Source organism: Phoca vitulina, unplaced genomic scaffold (assembly GCF_004348235.1).
Source record: "Phoca vitulina isolate PV1807 unplaced genomic scaffold, GSC_HSeal_1.0 scaffold14, whole genome shotgun sequence".
NCBI classification, from domain to species: Eukaryota; Metazoa; Chordata; class Mammalia; order Carnivora; family Phocidae; genus Phoca; species Phoca vitulina.
In genome coordinates, this window is record NW_022589717.1 from 7858171 (window position 1) to 7877236 (window position 19066).

At 34.7% G+C, this 19066-nt stretch overlaps 1 protein-coding gene across 9 annotated transcripts in view; it reads right to left on the bottom strand.

Moving 5' to 3' along the window:
* Positions 1-19066, bottom strand: part of SCLT1 (sodium channel and clathrin linker 1) — a 215143-nt gene that overhangs the window by 112932 nt on the left and 83145 nt on the right. For 8 of the 9 annotated variants that reach the window (XM_032412836.1, XM_032412837.1, XM_032412839.1 and 5 more), the window contains exons 11-13: positions 13929-14020; positions 4756-4933; positions 1877-1975 (exon numbers count right to left, since the gene is read on the bottom strand). In XM_032412836.1, the coding sequence (XP_032268727.1) occupies positions 1877-1975; positions 4756-4933; positions 13929-14020 (369 nt within the window). The remainder of the gene's footprint in view (positions 1-1876; positions 1976-4755; positions 4934-13928; positions 14021-19066) is intronic. The other variant, XM_032412842.1, reaches the window with a different exon arrangement.

Below are 19066 nucleotides of genomic sequence, written 5' to 3' on the forward strand. Positions count from 1 at the left end.
CCACTGGATGAAGTTTTTGGTAGAAAGTATACCTGTACTGTCTTTGAGTATTTTTCCTCCAATTATTTATAAAGTATACAAATGGAAAGTTCTGGTCTTACCACCTTAACCATGTGGTCAAGCTTAACTTCAACCAATGCACAACCTTATATTTTAGCTTCCTGATGTGATCAAGTGGGAGATATACATATCACTCTGCCAGAAATGACCTAAATCTGATCAAGAAGAAATGGTCACATGAATCCAGATGTGGAATATTCTGGATTGTACAAAGGATTCTTTGTCATACACAGAGGAAGGCTGAGGACTAGGTTAAATTGAGGGAGACTACACAGACATAGCAGTCAAATGCAATGATACATAAATTTGGATTGGATCCTGGATTTGAAAAACCAAAAAGCTAATAAGGATATTTTAGGGAAATCTGAGTGTACATTAAAATAATGATTTTTTTTTTTTTTTAAGGTATGGTAATAGTGGTGTGGTTGTGTAGTAAAATGTCCTCAGGGGAAAAACATGCCAAAATATTTAGGAGTGAAGTGTCATAATGCCTGCAGTCAATGTCCAAATGTTTGGCAAAAGAGTGTGTGTATGTATAGAAAGAGATGGAATGGATGTGGTAAGACATTAAGAATTATCTGGGTAAGGGGAAAAGAAGTGTTCACTGTACAGCTTTTAACCTTTTTATGGGTTTGAAAATTTCTAAATTTCAATACAATACAAACAATACAAAATTAATGGGAAACAATTTCTCACAGTGAGGGAGAGGAGAGCTCTAGAATCAACAGACTTGTATTTACATCTAGTTTTGCTACTTCCTAGAGGGAGAACCCTAAAGCAAGTTACTTGTTTCAGTTTTTTTAATCTTTAAAATGGGTTTTTCTTTTTTTTCCTCCACAATTCACTTTACACTTTCAAACTTTACCACAACACTTATGAATTGATTCATATCCATACAGAAGAAAAGGCAAATAGATGTTATGTCTTCCTTGTCTCTTTATATGAAAGTAAACTTACATTTCCCAGTTTTAATTTGTATAAGCCTCACAATTCAAACCAAGAAACAATTCATTAGTTTAACACAAAAATATCAGATTTAGTCTTGATAACAGAATTGAAAATAACAACACATTCACATATTGTACAAGTGCCAGCATGATATGATCAAAACAATGCTGGGCTCAGTACAGCAGGAGAAGGTATGAGTCTAAATTCTGGCTTTAACTGGGTGGCTCAGTCAGTTAACTGTCTGCCTTCGGCTCAGGTCAGAGTCCCAGGATCGAGCCCCGGATCGGGCTCCCTGCTCAGTGGGGACTCTGCTTCTCCCTCTCCCTCTGCCCCTCCCCCTGCTCCTTCTCTCTCTCTCTCTCTCTCCCCCTCACTCTCTCTCAAATAAATAAATAAAATCTTTAAAAAAAATAAATTCTGGCTTTAATTTGTATATAACTTTGAGTGAGTCAACAACCTCTCATGGTTTCAGTTTCTTTACCAATAAAAAAAGAGGTCAAACCAGATTTCTCCAGTCCTACGCTCCTCTAAGATTCTGCAAGCAAACAGTAGGTTTTCTTCTCTTACTTCTTACGCATTCTATTTTCTTTTTGAGGCTTCTTTTTAATTTTACACTTCAGGTGTATTAATCTTCACGATATTCTTAGCCTAAACCCCTCTCCTCCTCTCTAACTTCCTCTGTCCCCACCTCAGCCCCACTCTAGCTCAAATGGTAGGGGTATCCTGAGATGACTTTTATTTGAAATTTAGCACAATTGGTTTAGTTAGCTGATAGTTAATTAGCTAGGTCCATTAGGCAAAAGCTTAGGTAGTATTTAGTCTTGGGTTGTGAAATTCTGTAAACTTTTAAAGTTTAAAGACTCCTTACTTCCTTCCTGGTTCTTATGGCAGCATGTTGCACAAGCCGAGAGACTGTTTCTTTCATTTTCTCTATATTTTCTTCTTTTTGCTTCTCTTCAAGTAGAGCCTTCAGAAAAATAATCACATAATCATTTCATGTTATTATAAATCACATCATTATTAATAAAGATAACATAGTAAATGATTAAAAACCTCTCCACTAATCACTTTGTTGAAAGCAAACATCTTATTCTAAACTTCTGGGACAGTATCGTGGTTTTAAATATCATTTATATGCTGACAACTCCCAAATTTACATCTCTAGACCAAATATCTTTCTGAACAGGGTGTTAATACACAACTAATAAATTACTGAACACTACATCTGGAACTAATGATGTACTATACTATATGTTGGCTAATTGAATTTAAATAAAAAATTAAAAAAACCAAAAATATCTTTCTGAGCCTGAAACTGCTCCAATTTTAGGCCTGATTGAATCTCTCTTTTTTTATCATTACGTAATAAATGGCCTTGTGTTCTGATCCCACTACCTTCCAAAGATACCATACACATTCCCATCTGTATTTTTTAAATTGTTTAACAAATTTCTTCCTGCTTAAATAGGTAAGCTAGTGAGAATTAACAGCTATTTTTTATTCAAATAGAATAGGGTGTTATATTAATTTCAGGTGTACAATATAATGATTCAGCAATTTTTTTTTTAAATTCTTTTTTATTTCTTTATTTTTAAGTAGGCTCCATGCCCAATGTGGGGCTTGAAGTCATGACCCTGAGATCAAGAGTTGCATGCTCTACCGACTGAGCCAGCCAGGCACCCATGATTCAATAGTTCTATACATTACTCAGTGCTCATCATAAGTGTACTCTTTTTTATTTTTTTAAAGATTTTTATTTATTTATTTGACAGAGACAGAGAGAGACACAGCGAGAGAGGGAACACAAGCAGGGGGAGTGGGAGAGGGAGAAGCAGGCTTCCCGCGGAGCAAGGAGCCCGATGCGGGACTCGATCCCAGGACTCTGGGATCATTACCTGAGCTGAATGCAGACGCTTAACTGACTGACCCACCCAGGTGTCCCGATAAGTGTACTCTTAATCCCCTTCACCTATTTCACCCATCTCCCCACTCACCTGCCCTCCCTCAACCACCAGTTTGTTCTCCATATTTAAGAGTCTGTCTCTTTTTGTTCATTTGTTTTGTTTCTTAAATTCCACACGAGTAAAATCATATGGTATTTGTCTTTCTCTGACTTATTTCACTTAGTATTAGACCCTCTAGGTCCAACCATGTCGTTACAAATGGCAAGATTTCATTCTTTTTATGACGGAGTAATGTTCCATTGTATATATACACCACATCTTTATCCATTCATATATGGATGGGAACTGGGTTGCTTCCATATCCTGGCTATTGTAAATTATACAGTAACAGCTGTTTTGATGTAACAACTTTGTGGGAGAGAATGGGACAATGAAGAAATAGGGAAACATCATAAAAGAACAATAATAGGCTGTGTTTCATGTCTGTTTGTATGATCACTGGAGAGAATCCTTGACTTTCTGGAACAAGCAACTAAAGGTGGGACTTCTATAACAATTAAACAGTGGGTCAGGAGGGAGCTTAATACTGTAGCCATAAATGGGCTCTTTAAGGGTCTGCTGACTTCGGACCTGAGTAGATTTGAGGGATAGGCAATGAATATCACTACTTCTTTGTCCATTGTGCTTTACACAAAATGTTCATCTTTAGTGACCTGATATTAACAATGCTCCTATGACTAGGCTTCAGAGGGGAAAGATAATTTTGTCTTGCTCTGAACTGTTTTAGCTAACTTAGAGTTTAGAGCAATTTCCAAGTATATTATGTCTATGTTGTGCCTTTCAACCATTCTAAGAGACAGTATTCAAATCACAGATGAAATTATTAGCTGAAATGCATGACAAGCACCTTTGCATTCTCACAGTTTACATTTGAATATTATTTCCTTTTTACTTATTAGCTTCTTAATATGTGACTTATATAGCTTGTTTCATTTTTAACAGCCCTCTTGAAAAACCCTCTACTATGTAAAAAAGGAAACATAAATAAAGCAAAGTATTTCCTTTGTACTCCCCGTATTTCCCAGTAATTATGCTTATGTTAGGTATTTAATAAATGTTGGTTAAATGAAGTAATGATTTAATGATCTCTAAATAAAGGAGGCAAGAACATTAAAAACAAATCTATCCACTTGGTGACCTCAATGAACTATATACCATTTATATGGAAGTGATAAAAGAAAAAAACTATAATATGTGATAGCATAGGAATCACAATTGTTAGAGAGTTAAAAAAGGAACAGTGACATGAAGGTTCTAGTTAGTAAATCTTTACAGCTACATTTAATTCCTGTCAATTAAGCTTCTGTTCTATTAGAGTAATTATGTAGGTGATGAAGGGGAAATAAAGATGAGTAAGATTAATCTGATTCAACTGAATAATATAGGGTATACTGCATTAAAGTGCTATAGCAGATTTTTTAAAGTATGAGACTATAGAGGATGAGTATTATTTACATCAGGATTGGAGACATAAGATCTGATATGAAAGCTTTGGGAAAAGGTTTGACATTTTATCGTATTTTGTTTTATTGTTTTTTTAGTTATCTCTACACCCAACGTGGGGCTTAAACTCATGACCTAGAGATCAAGAGTCGCATGCTCTTCCAACTGAGTCATCCAGGTGCCCCCATTTTATCATGTTTTATGATTAAGTCTTACCATGAAGAATATGTCTGTTAATGGAGAGCATAGCAGTTTCATTTTCATGTGTTCATTCTGTAATTATTGACTCCCTTATTAGGTCATATATATTATTTGTAAACATGTTTACTAGTTTTCTTACCTGATTTTTTTGAAGGTTAGCTTCTTCTAAGAGCTGCATGCTATTTCTGGCTCTTACAATAGCTTCATATTTTTCATTTTCTAATTCATTGCACTTTGCTTGTAACTCTCTGGTCTGTTTTTCCAAATGTGTTTTTTGTGCTCTTAATTGGGTGGCTTCTTGGATTGCTACACAGAGTCTAAAAGTAAATAATTACATTGCAAAAGTCAAATATTTTTAAAGGGAAGAAGGAAAATAGTAGATTTACTGAGCATCTATAATAGAACAAACACTATTCCGGTTACTTTCACGTGTATTTTCTCATTTGATCTGCACCGAAGTTTTATAAAGTAGGTTTCATTATTTCCATTTTAAAGAACAAGAGACCCAAAGAGGTGAAGCATTTGATTAAGGCCATATGGCTAATGAGCTGTGGGGCTGAGACTGAGCCTAGATATTCTGACTCTAATTATGTTACACTTTCTACAGTATCACAGCATATTATATAGTTACATGACAATGTTTTAAAGCAACTCCTTAAAGAATGAGTTATTCTTTCTATTTATATGGTCTTTTAAAATTTTTCCTTTTTTGCTTGGCATCCTTTACCCACTCTCTACCCCGGTAACCCATGTTGATTTACTAATGTGTACCGTTGAATATTTTTCTCCATGTTCATAAAACCGTATACACATATATACACATGTACATACACAGATATACATACAAAGTATATACACATTGGTCCATAGGTTTTTAAACATAATTTGTGTTATAAAAATGAAAATTATAATATACACCCTTCTCTGCACTTGCTTTTCTCATTCCATATCTTAGAGAAATCCCCTCAAGCAATACATCCAAAAGCTCTTTCTTTTCCTGGTCTGATGGATGGAACTTCATCTCACTGTTAATTTGTATTTCCCTGATTACTGGAGGGTTTAAGCATATTTTTAGTTTGTTAGCCATGTGAACTGTCCATTTTGAATTTCCTCTTCATATCCTCTGCCAGTTTTTTTCTGATGGGTTATTTGCTTGTTCTTTTATATGAACTCTTTGAATGTTAAGATATAACTCTTTGAATGTTAAGCTGTTCTGTATGCTACAAATATTTTTCCCAAATCTACTTTTTTGTTGTTGCCTACTGACTCTATTTAGGAATTCTTTACTACACTAAAACGTTCACTTTAATAACAGCTAAATTTGATTTTTTTTTCAGCTTGTAGGATTTCATTTTTTATAAAGACTATTCCCCTCTTCCATAGATTGTTAATGTAATTTCCTAAATTTCCTCAAAAGATTGCTATGCCTTTAATATTTTTACTGGTAAATCTTAAATACATCTGGCGTTTACTTCTCTTTTTTTTTTTTAAGATTTTTATTTATTTGAGAGAGAGAGACAGAGATAGCGAGAGAGAGAGAATAAGCAGGGAGGAGAGGGAGAAGCAGATTCCCACTGAGCAGGGAGCCCGATGTGGGACTCGATCCCAGGACCCTGGGACCATGACCTGAGCCGAAGGCAGACACTTAACCGACTGAGCCACCCAGGCACTGCTGGAGTTTACTTCTGAATGTGTTATAAGAGAGAAGTCCAATTTAACTTCCAGATTGATGGTCAGTTGTAGGAATACCATTAGTAACTGATAAATTGAAATAATCCCCTTAACATACTTAAAATATGCAAATATAATGATTTACTTATGGATTATCATGTTTCATTGATCTGTCTATTCTATACCCAAATCAGATCAATATGGCTTTATAATAGGTTCTGATACATTCTAGTAAGACAACTCTTCTCTTACATTTCATACTTTTGTTATTTTCAGGCATTTCTTTTTTCTAAGTGATGGCAGGAGAAGCATTCTCTATCCTCTTCCCATGCCCGCTACCCACACCAAAGAACCGGGAGGAAACTTCCCTGCTATAGCACACCTCAGATTCTCCCAGTTTTGGGAAATGAGAGAACTCAGCCTACCTTTTAGATCTCTATTTTTAAACATTTTTGTTGTTGCTGTTGTTTGGTATATCTGCTTCATTCTGAATGGAGTTAAGGTCTACCACCATTTTAGTCAGGGTTCTTAGTTGCCAGTAGTAGAAGCCAACTCTAATTTAAGCAGAAAAAGGGTTTATTAAAAAGGATATTGGTAAGTTCACAGACTTACTGGGAGAGCTGGAAAATCAAGTTTAAATCTTTGTAGCAAGGGACATGCTCAAAACTTCACCACAGAATTAGCTGATTCTCTCATGAAGAGCTATACTCTGGGGGATTCCAGATTCAGATGGCCCAAAATAATGACCATATCTATATTTTTATCAAAACCACCCTTTCATCAAATTTCCTGGCTTCTGCATCACATATTTAGCTATCCTATTATTTGCTGTACTTAGGTATATTAATGTATCTTTTTCAAAACAGTGTCATTTTTCAATACATAAGGTCCCTCTTTATTCTGTTTACTGCTTTTTACCATGAAACCAGACCGTGTGTAATATTAAGACTGTCACTCCTCCTTTCTTTTTAAGTTGCTAATGTGCTCCACTAAAACCTTTATTTTAAATTTAAAACTAATTCTCTTCATCTTCCCTTCCTTGAGAGCTATGTTCTAGTTCATTTACTCTTTGTTTTAGGTGTTTTCTAATATATTACTGGGCCTTACTTTTTTTTTTTTTTAGATTTATTCATTTATTTTTAGAGAGAGAAAGAGAGACAGAGAGCAAGGGGGGAAGGGCAGAGGGAGAGAGAGAATCTCAAGCAGACTCCCCACTGAATGCAGAGCCTGACTCGGGGCTCAATCTCATCACCCATGAGATCATGACCTGAGCCAAAATATATGACATTATTCATTCTATTTTACTGTAGTTAAAGCATTCGTGGAAGAAAATGAAGCAGCCCCAACCACTCTCAAAGAGGCATAGGACATATAGCACTTTACTAGTATTAGTTCACTGTTTGTTTCACCACGGTCTCTTCAGGGCCAGGCAGAGCAGGTGACTCATGAAGGGCATGCACCAACTTCATCTCTCAAGAACAAGCTTTGTTTAGGACTGGGTGAATTCCAACCCTGAGTCAAGGCTCCTTGACACTCTTATCCAGGCTTCACACCCAGTCATGTCAGAAAAAACCTTGCAACTAAAAGTTTCACATGCATTCAACAGTCTAGCAGCCCCAGCAACCACTTGGCTCTGAAAAGTCAGACTGGTTTTAGAAGTGGAGTGGAGTTACAGTAAAGCAGATTCAGATCATCAGCTTCATAATTTATAGGTTTCCATAATTTTATAACATAAAAGACATATTACTACTATTCTTATTCTCATAAAGGCACTTCTACATGCTCTTATAAGCCAAATCTTATAAGAATCCTGTCAACTTGCTAAAATTGGGTCAAGTTCCCTCTTTGTAATAATGGTAACGAAAAGGATAACAGCAAAAACTTATAATAACATTCTTTGTGCTAGGTACTTTATATGAAAGAAAACATAATCCTCAATATCTTCAACAATGCTGTGAGATAGGTTTTATCATTAACCTATGAGGTAGGATATAAGCTTATATTATAGAAGATATAAGACAGGTTATAGCATTACATTTATTTTATAGATGGAGAAAGAGTAGTACAGAAAGGGTAAGCAACATGCCCAAGGTTATTTATCTAGTTACTGGTGAAGTCACAGTTTGAACTCAGTCTGGGTCCAGAGTCCATGTTCCTAATAAATATACTATACTGCCAAACACAAACTTCCACTTAAATGATACAGATTCAGCCCACAGATCTATGTACCTATAACTACACAGCAAGGGGCTGTCATTTCAAGTAAAGTTGGGGGTAAGAAGGCATACTAAAACCCAGGGTATTGAATAAAGTCTGAATATTGAACATCATTACTCCCAGACTCTTTCTTCAACTTTGGAATACACTCAGGCTTGTGCATTTTTACTCCCAGGCCACAGCAGAAGACTGATGAATCCTACCCTGGGGAAACTGGCCCAGGAAAGATTCTGATATATGGGAACTGCTCAAGGAAAAAGCCAGCTTACTGCCTGAACATAATACAGTAAAGTCTGCCAGATCACAACCCACCTATGCACACTTAGCCTCTTATCTGCTTTTTCGTGTATCTTTTTTTTTTAACTGAAATATATTTGACATGTAACATTATATTAGTTTCAAGTGTACAACATAATGATTTGGTATTTGTATACAATGTAAAATGGTCACCACAATAAATCTAGTTAATATACATCACCACATATAGCTATTTTTTTTCTTATGATAAGAACGTTTAAGATCTATTCTCTTAGCAACTTTCAAATATACAGTACAGTATTATTAACTATAGTCACCATTTTATACATTACATCCTATCACGTATGTCTTTTATAACTGGAAATTCATAACTTTTGACCACCTTCACCCATCTCACCCCCCTCCCCCCAACCCAACCACCAGTCTGTTCTCTACCTACAAGTTTGGTTTTTAAAGATATGGAATGATTCATGAATTTGTCTGTGGGCCATGCTAATTTTCTCTGTATTCCAATTTTTAGTATATGTGCTGCTAAAGCAAGTATTTTGCTATCTTACTTTTAAATATCAATGGATAGAAAGGATCACCAAGCACCAAGAAAGACAGAAGGGCACACAGGAAAAAAAGGAATGTTGAAAGAGCAGAGACAATAATAACAGAAGAAAACCTTATAAAATATATATTTAATATACTGAACTAAGATATAACATCTGTTAAATAAGAATAAGCTACTACAGAAAAAGAAACAGAATAAGAAATGGCTCTTTAAAATAAAATTAAGATAGCTAAAATAAAATATTCAATAGATGGTTAATTAGAAGAAAATTTAAGGAAACCTCCAAGAAAGGAGAAAATAAATGAAGGAATGAAAAACAAGAGAGAAAAGAAAGGAAAATTAGGTAATCGATCCGTAAGGTCCAATATTTAACAATATTAAGTTCAAGCAAAATGAACAGAGAAAAAATGAAGAAAACTATCAAATGAAAAAATCTATAAAAAAATTCCTTGAACTGAAGGACATGAATTTCTAGACTGAAATTTCCCTGGTAAGATGAATGAAAAAGGATTCTCACTGCATGTACACACTGTGCAATTTTAGAACACTGATTGTGGTGGTGGTGGGTGGATGATCCTAAAAGTCTACAGAGGGAAAAGAGGAATCACATATAAAAAATTGTAATTTTGAATGACATAAGAATTTTTTCCTATAGCTAGAGGCTAGACAATTTAAGGAAAATATCAACATTCTAAGGAAAAAGGATTTAAAACCTTGGATTTCCAACCTATGATTCATTACTCAACAAAACTATCAAACACCTTTGAAAGTAGGATAAAGATATTTCTAAATAAGCAAATCTTAAAAAATGCATCCCATGCATGGAGGACATTGGGAGAAGGAAGGGAAAAATGAAGGGAGGGGGGCAATCAGAGTGGGAGAAGAACCATGAGAGACTATGGACTCCAAGAAACAAACTGAAGGTTTTAGAGAGGAGGGGGTTGGGGGGATGGGTTAGCCTGGTGATGGGTATTAAGGAGGGCGCGTATTGCATGGAGCACTGGGTGTTACACGCAAACAATGAATCATGGAACACTACATCAAAAACTAATGATGAAAAAAAAAAACTAATGATGTATTGTATGGTGACTAACATAACATAATGAAATAAAATTAAATTAAAAAAAAATTTGTCCCATGTATCCTCAGAAAGCTGATGAAGAATTAAAATGAGAGGGTCAACAAAGAAAGAAGCAGCCATGGGGATGCAAAAGACACAGGCTCCAATACAGAATGGCAAGAAGGAAATCCCAGGACCACAGTGAATTAAAGTTTTAAAATGAGAGCTTGCATCAGTCCTAGTGAACGGTCTGAGGCAGGGGATGGAGAACACCAATGGATTTCTTCAAGAAAAGGATGTAATTACAATGACCTCATGTGGTTGACCATATTGAGAGGCATTTTAGAGCTTTGATAGAGTACTTAGCTATGAATTAGTATGAAGTACACAGAAAACTTGCTATGTGAAGAAATGAGATAATTAACAAGAAACCATTGTTCATTATAATGTTTGTGGTACTATATGATTTTGAAACAATGCTTATATATTTTTCCTTTGATAAAAATAAAAGTAACAATGAATAAAGCCAATTTATCCAATTTATAACTAACACACAAAACCTTTCTTACAGAACTGATACAATAATTAAATAATTTTATTTGGTCAATAGCAATATTAAAAAATATTCAGATTAATTTGCAAATATTTCATAATAAATCAAGGAGTTATAACTATGGAAAAGATTTAAGACTTTTATTCTTTGTAACAATGAAGACTGTTTTATTCTTTGTGACAGTTTATTATAGACCTTTTTTCTACCTTGTTCTATTTCGTTAAGACCATTAAAACAATGAAAATACAAAACCGTTTTTTACCATTGGGAATAATTATCACTTATTATTATAAGTAGACTTGTTTTAAAATAATAAACTTGGTGCCAGGTCCCCTACATATTCTTCTCTCATTTAATCCTAACGAAACTGCAGCTAAGTGAGGTTGGTTAACTTCTCTAAGATATAAAGACAGAAGGTATTAGAACCAGAAATCAAAGCAATTCTGCCTCTAAATCTCAAAATCTTTTTACTCCAACAATTAATAGTCCTGTCCCCAGATAGCTTTACTTTGAGAATATCATCAAATTAATCTTCGTAAAATATTAATTTCATCATGCAGTCTTGGATAAAGAATTTGTAATACATCACATGAAATCCAAATTTGACTAATTTTATTTCCAAGGTCCTCCATATTTTATCCAACCATATTCACCAATTTCCAACGCATGGCCTTCCAAAAGACCATATTTCAACATCTTTAATTTTTTTTTTTTTAAGATTTTGTTTATTTATTTGACACAGAGAGAGACACAGCGAGAGAGGGAACACAAGCAGGGGGAGCGGGAGAGGGAGAAGCAGGCTTCCCGCCGAGCAGGGAGCCCGATGCGGGGCTCGATCTCAGGACCCTGGGATCATGACCTGAGCCGAAGGCAGACGCTTAACGACTGAGCCACCCAGGCGCCCCTTTCAACATCTTTAATGAAAGAATTTATGTATTCTATTATGCTTAGGAGTACGGCAGCAAACAAAAAGCTGAACAATGATTAGAATGAAATTCACTATTTACCAGTCACCTAAATGAAGATTTCTTAGTCCTATTTGCATATTATTTTAAAAGAAACACCAAATTTAAAAGTATGAAGAGGTAGTTTAAACCAATTCCACTCATTTAACTTCTGCCTTATTTAGCTGAGCATATACACACCAGCAAAATCTTTCCCAGAAAGAACTGTCATTCTCTGGAGGCAATTCCCAGGATCCACGAATCATCTAAAAAGGGGGAAAGGAGGGACCCTTTCTTTGAAAGACAGAAGGAAATAACTTATGCTTCTTAGGTGTTTATGACATTTGAAAGGATCACGAATAATAATTTTAAAAATAATAATAATAATTTTAATAATGGCAAAAAAAGCATTTATTGAGGCCAAAATGTCTCTTATTTTGTGGAACAGAGATGACCATTAAAAACAAAACTTTTCTAACTGGCAGTTCCATTAAATAGGATACATTTACACCTAAAACAGATTGGCTGAATGGTGCTTAGAAACACACATCAAGTACACTAGTAACTCTGCTTTCTCTTTTATATAAGTACAAGAGATTTTTAAGCTTTAAAGTATATAAACTTTTTTTTTATCATAACAGTAACAATATTAGTTTAATACCTCTAAAAGGCAGTCAATGTAAAAATTTCCTTTTCAGAGGTGGCTAGCTGCATACTGGACTTTGAAAAATATCCTTAGATTTTCTTATACATGCACTGATCTCTTCTTAGAGAGCTATTTGGTTAGGCTGTATTATAGCTTCATACTAAAAGCAAAAAAATTTAAAACAACAATAACAAAAATCCGCAAACTCTCAACACTAAAAAGACAAAGCATTGTTAATGAAAAAAACAACTTGATTCTTTATGATTCAGTATTATTAGAATCAAAAGGAATTAAAATTCACTATTCAAGAGTTTACTGTTTTAAGTCTCTAGCATTTATTTTCATAGCATAGAATATCTACTAAGATAATAGAAATGAAAATCTACAACCACAGACTGTTTCTCTAAGGTTAACACAAAGAAGTTCAGGAAAGCAGTAGTACAATCAAATCAATCAATAAACTGCTGAAAAGTTTAGAAAAGTGAAAAGCAAAACCCCAAAACCCTAGCACTTAAAAATTACAACTCTTTTCATCAAAGTCTCTAGTAGTTAAAATCAATTAGTTCTCAACTGCCATGAGGAAAGAAATTATTTTTATTAATACTCTGAAAAACAGGAAACAAAAGGTCAAACATACTAATTTTTTTTTTCTCAACAAACAATAAATTAGCTTTGGATCTATGACTAGAACTGAGATCTCAATTTTTAATGTGCTCAGATCAGCAGACTATTTCTGAGTGTAAAATATTCCAATCATACAGAGTAGATTTTTCGGCTATTAATCATAAAGTGAATTTATGGGCTATGGTCACTGTTATCTTTAATAGGTTACAAATGACAATTTTCAAGTCTTTTAAGGGAACATTCAACAAGGACTAGGAAACAACAAAAACAACAAAAGATTTTTATAGTGCACATTTACATTAAGATAGCGATTAAAGACAACCTACAGAATATATTTAAAGAGTAGTCCAGACCTTCAAAGATTATTGAAAATTACTGCTCCAGAAGACTCCAGAGAAAACACCTATAATGATTTCTTGAGTACTTTTTCTCTTGTGTACCTACTTAGTAAGATAGTTTTTCTGTTTAATTTTTACCCAATTTTGTTTTTCTGCTTTAAGATGGAAAGAACATTTTTGATTTGGGGATTGACTAAACTTGACTATGACTGCTTTGGGGAAAAGGAAGAGAAAAATGATCTTTGAATATACATTCAAAATATATCAATGTTTTGAACATGATTTTTAAAATAAATAATGTCCAGTAAATCAGATTTAAAACCTAGGATTATAGTTTGTTTAGCAGTTATAAAATACATATTCTAGAAAATATCATAAACTGAAACTCCAATGTGGAAAACATTTTGAAGCTTATAGAGAAAGCTAGACGTATTTAACAATTTACCTTGTTTCTAATTGTTTTATACTAGATTGTAACTGCTGTAAACGCCTATCTGATGCTTCCTCTCTTCCTTGGGCGGACAACATTTCCTCCTCCTAGAAAATAAAGAAACTGGAAGCTTGAGTATGTGAAAATACAATACATCATTATACAACATAAAGAAAAGGATTCACTCTATAAAGTTATTACACTTCTAGAATTTAAGTTTAAAGAAGGGATACCAATACAGCATTATCTAATCAACTCCTTAAAAATTGATCTAGATGTCTGAGAGCTGTCCATGAAATCTGTTTCACTAAAAAAAATTCTGTACATAGTATTTACGGTATGACTCCTTTTACATTAAAAAAATTTAAACATATATGCATATATATATACACACACAGAAAAAACATCTTTAAGCTATAAACAATCTGTTAACATTGATTATTTCCTAGGGATAGACCTGCAAGGTAATCTTGCATTACCTCTATTATGTATTTTGTATATATGTTGTGCTCTTCTTTATATTTTTCAATATTATTTGAATTTTTAGGAATAGCATGCACTACTTTTGTAACTAGGAAAGTAATAAAATTGAAAATAAACAAGCAATAACAGTTTGGAAATAAATCATGTACATACTAAAAAAAGGGGAAGAAAACCTCACTATCGATTTTGTATTAGAAAAACAATAATAAAAAGTCATTGCATATAAATTTCTACCAATATTTCAAACTATTTCTATAGTGCAAATCTAACAAAACAAAGCAGGGATTTGTATGTAAATAATCTGCCTTTAGAATATGCTCTTTTAAAAGTTGGTTATACAGCATACCATTACAATCATAGGATATTTCTTCTCTGACCTAGCAATGCTTTGAAATAAATAGGTTTGATTTGTACCACCTTTAGAAAAAATCCTGTTTATCCTTTCTTGCCTACTGTTGTGTTATTTTTTACATACCATTTTAATTCTATTGACTTTTAGCTATATCTCTTTGAATTAATTTTTAGTAGTTGCTCTAGAAATTACAGTATGTATCTTTAACTCATCCCAATTTATTCAGAGTTAATATCTAGTTCAGAGAAAACATAGGAACCTTGCAACAATGTATTTATCTCCATGTACCATCCTAGTCTTGAGTGCATTGTTCTATTACATCTGCGACTTTACAAATCCATCACATAGGTAGAGATCATTGAACTCTACCTCTGAAACTGGTAATACATGGTATGTTAATTAATTGAATTTAAATTAAAAAAAAGAAAAATAAATCAATCCTCACATACATTGCTCAATTCTCCTTTAAAGCAGTCATATATTTTAAGGTATTAATGAGAAAAAAAATGTACAAAAATATTTCATATTTACAATTGTTGTTCCTCTTAATTTCTTCCTATATATATCTGAGTCACCATCTGGTGTCCTTTCCTTTTAGCCTAAAGAATTTCTTTTGGCATTCTTTGAATAACAGCTCTGCTAGTGACAAATTCTCAGTGTCATTTATCTGAAAATGTCTTTATTTTACCTTCATTTTTGAAGTACAGTTTCACTGGACATGGAATTCTTAGTGAGCATTTTTTTCCCTTCAACACTTCAAATATATTATTCCAATGTTTTTTGCTTCCACGTTTCTTGTAAGAAGTCAGCCATTACTCTTACCACTGTTCCTCCGTTCATGCCATTTTCCTGTTGCTGAATTCAAGTTTTCACTTTATAACTGGCAGTCAGTATTGTAATGATGTGTAGAAGTAATTTTCTTTGTGTTTATCCTACCTGTTTTCCACCAAATTTTGGAAGTTTCCAGCCATTATTTCTTTAAACATCTTTTCTGTCCCTGTCCCTTCTGCAATTCCAATTACATTCCTGTTGGCTTGCTTCGTATTTTCCCCCAAATCTCTGAGGTCTTGTTCATTTTTCTTCCATCTTTTATTTTAAATATTTTTATTTAGTTATTTGACACAGAGAGAGAGAGAGAGAGAGAGAGAGAGCGCACAAGCAGGGGAGAGTGGCAGGCAGAGGGAGAGGGAGAAGCAGGCTCCCTGCTGAGCAAGAAGCCCGATGCGGGGCTTGATCCCAGGACTCTGGGTCATGACCTGAGCTGAAATCAAGAGCCAGCCGCTTAACCGACTGAGCCACCCATTTTTCTTCCATCTTTTAAACTTTTTTTTTTTTTTAAATTTTATTATGTTATGTTAGTCACCATACAATACATCATTGGTTTTTGATGTGGTGATCCACGATCCATTGTTTTCATATAACACCCAGTGCTCCATGCAGTATGTGCCCTCCTTAATACCCATCACCGGGCTAACCAATCCCCCCATCCGCCCCCTCTAAAACCCTGTTTGTTTCTCAGAGTCTCATGGTTCATCTCTCCCTCCAATTCCCCCCCCCTCATTTTTCCCTTCCTTCCCCTAATGTCCTCCATGCTATTCCTTATGTTCCACAAATAAGTGAAACCATAGGATAATTGACTTTCTCTGCTTGACTTATTGCACTTAGCATAATCTCCTCCAGTCCCATCCATGTTGATGTAAAAGTTGGGTATTCATCCTTTCTGATGGCTGAGTAATATTCCATTGTATATATGGACCACATCTTCTTTATCCATTCATCTGTTGAAGGGCATCTCGGCTCTTTCCACAGTTTGGCTATTGTGGACATTGCTGCTATGAACATTGGGGTGCATATGGCCCTTCTTTTCACTACATCTGTGTCTCTGGGGTAAATACCCAGGAGTGCAATTGCTGGGTCACAGGGTAGCTCTATTTTTAAATTTTTGAGGAACCTCCACACTGTTTTCCAAAGTGGCTGTACCAACTTGCGTTCCCACCAACAGTGTAAGAGAGTTCCCCTTTCTCACAACCTCTCCAACATTTGTTTTTCTTTCCCTGTCAATTTTTGCCATTCTAACTGGTGTAAGGTGGTATCTCATGTGGTTTTGATTTGAATTTCCCTGATGGCTAATGATGATGAACATTTTTTCATGTGTCTGTTAGCCATTTGTATGTCTTCTTCAGAGGAGTGTCTTTTCATATCTTCTGCCCACTTTTTGACTTGATTATTTGTGTTTTGGGTGTTGAGTTTGAGAAGTTCTTTATAGATCTTCGATACCAGTCCTTTATCTATAGTGTCATTTGCAAATATCTTCTCCCATTCTGTGGGTTGCCTCTTTGTTTTGTTGACTGTTCCCTTTGCTGTGCAGAAGACTTTTATCTTGATGAAGTCCCAAAATGTCACTTTTGCTTTTGTTTCACTAGCTTTTGGAGATGTATCTTGAAAGAAGTTGCTGTGGCTGATGTCAAAGAGGTTCCTGCCTATGTTCTCCCCTAGGATTTTGATGTATTCCTGTCTCACATTGAGGTCTTTCATCCACTTTGAGTTTATCTTTGTGAATGGTGTTAGAGAATGATCGAGTTTCATTCTTCTGCATGTGGTTGTCCAATTTTCCCAGCACCATTTATTGAAGAGACTGTCTTTTTTCCATTGCATGTTTTTTCCTGCTTTGTCAAAGATTATTTGACCATAGAGTTGAGGGTCCATATCTGGGTTCTCTATTCTGTTCCATTGGTCTGTATGTCTGTTTTTGTGCCAGTACCATGCTGTCTTGGTGATCACAGCTTTGTAATATAGCTTGAAATCGGGCAACGTGATGCCCCCAGCTTTGTTTTTCTTTTTCAACGTTTCCTTGGCGATTTGGGGTCTTTTCTGAGTCCATACAAATTTTAGGATTGTTTGTTCCAGCACTTTGAAAAATTAAACTCTGTTTTTTGGATAGGAAAATTTCTGTTGATTTGTCTTCAAGTTCATTGCTTATTTCTTCTGCTTTTTCCAATCTATTCTTGAACCCATCCAATTAAATTTTTATTTTGGTTGCTGTACTTTTAAACTCCAGAATTTCTATTTTTAAAATTATTTTCTATTTCTTAGTTAAAATTCTCTATCTGCTCCATCACAGAAGCCTTATTTTACTCTAACTTAAATACACACTTTCTTTAATTCCTTGAACATATTTATAACCGCTTATTTGAAGCCTTTGCCTGCTAAATCCAAGAGCTAGGTCTGCTGAGAGTGAATTTCTATGGACTGCTTTGCTTCCCCTACCCCAGCCCCATCAGTCACACTTTCCTGTCTAGAGAGTTTTGGTTGAAAACTGGATAATACAGATAATGCATTGCAGTTACTTTCGATTCTGTTTTGTTCTTGAGGATTATTAGTTTTTCTGTTCAAGGAGGGAATTATCTTGCCTCAATTCAAGCTCTGGAATGTTTCCCCTATAGTATGCAGCAGCTGCCATATGTAATCAGTTCTTGTTTCTTTCCATGGTTGCTTTTTTACCTAGGCTTCCTGGAAATTCTCTTGTGCCTACATACTTAAAGGATTGGTCAAGTTTGGGCAGGGGTAGGGCTCATCCTCTTTATGATTTTGTTGGTCTTGGAGATTCCTCTGTAATTTCAAGCTGCTCTGCCTGCTTTGGGCTCTGTCCTCTGATACAAACATTAAGGCTTCAGCTTTCTGCTGCTTGAACAGCACACATTTCAGGAATGCAATCAATTATAAGAAGTGGTAAACTCAGATATATAGTTCCATATAGCTCTATCTTTCAAGAGTAGTTTTCTTTCAGATCCCTGCCTACTTTTTCACTCAACTCCCTCTCCTACCCCTATATGCATACTTTGGCTGTCAGCCATGGATCTGGTCAGAGTTTATACTCAGAATTTAGGTTTCTCTCTCTGTTTTTTGTTGTTGTTGTTCTTTTGTTGCCAATATTTCTTCTTTAAATTTTCAACTGCTTTTCCTACCTTTAACTTTGATCTTGGCTGTTTAAGTCCATATAAAGCTGTTGTTTTCTGAAGCCACAGCTATGGCGGCTGGCAAGAACTCTCAGGTCAGAAATTCAAAAACTTACAATTCATACCTCTTTCAGTGTCTTTCTGTTTTTGGGTGTGTCCCAGTGTTTTAAAGAATGTATCCAAGTTTTATAACTGTTATCTATGGGAAGTTTTACATAAGCCTTTCACGAATCACCATTATTAGAAATCTATAATCAACTTTCACCGATTAGGAAATAAGGCTTAGAAAAGTTACACAGCTAGTAAATACCACAGCTAGAATTTTTAATAATTATATCCACCTAAATCTAAAGCCTGACCTT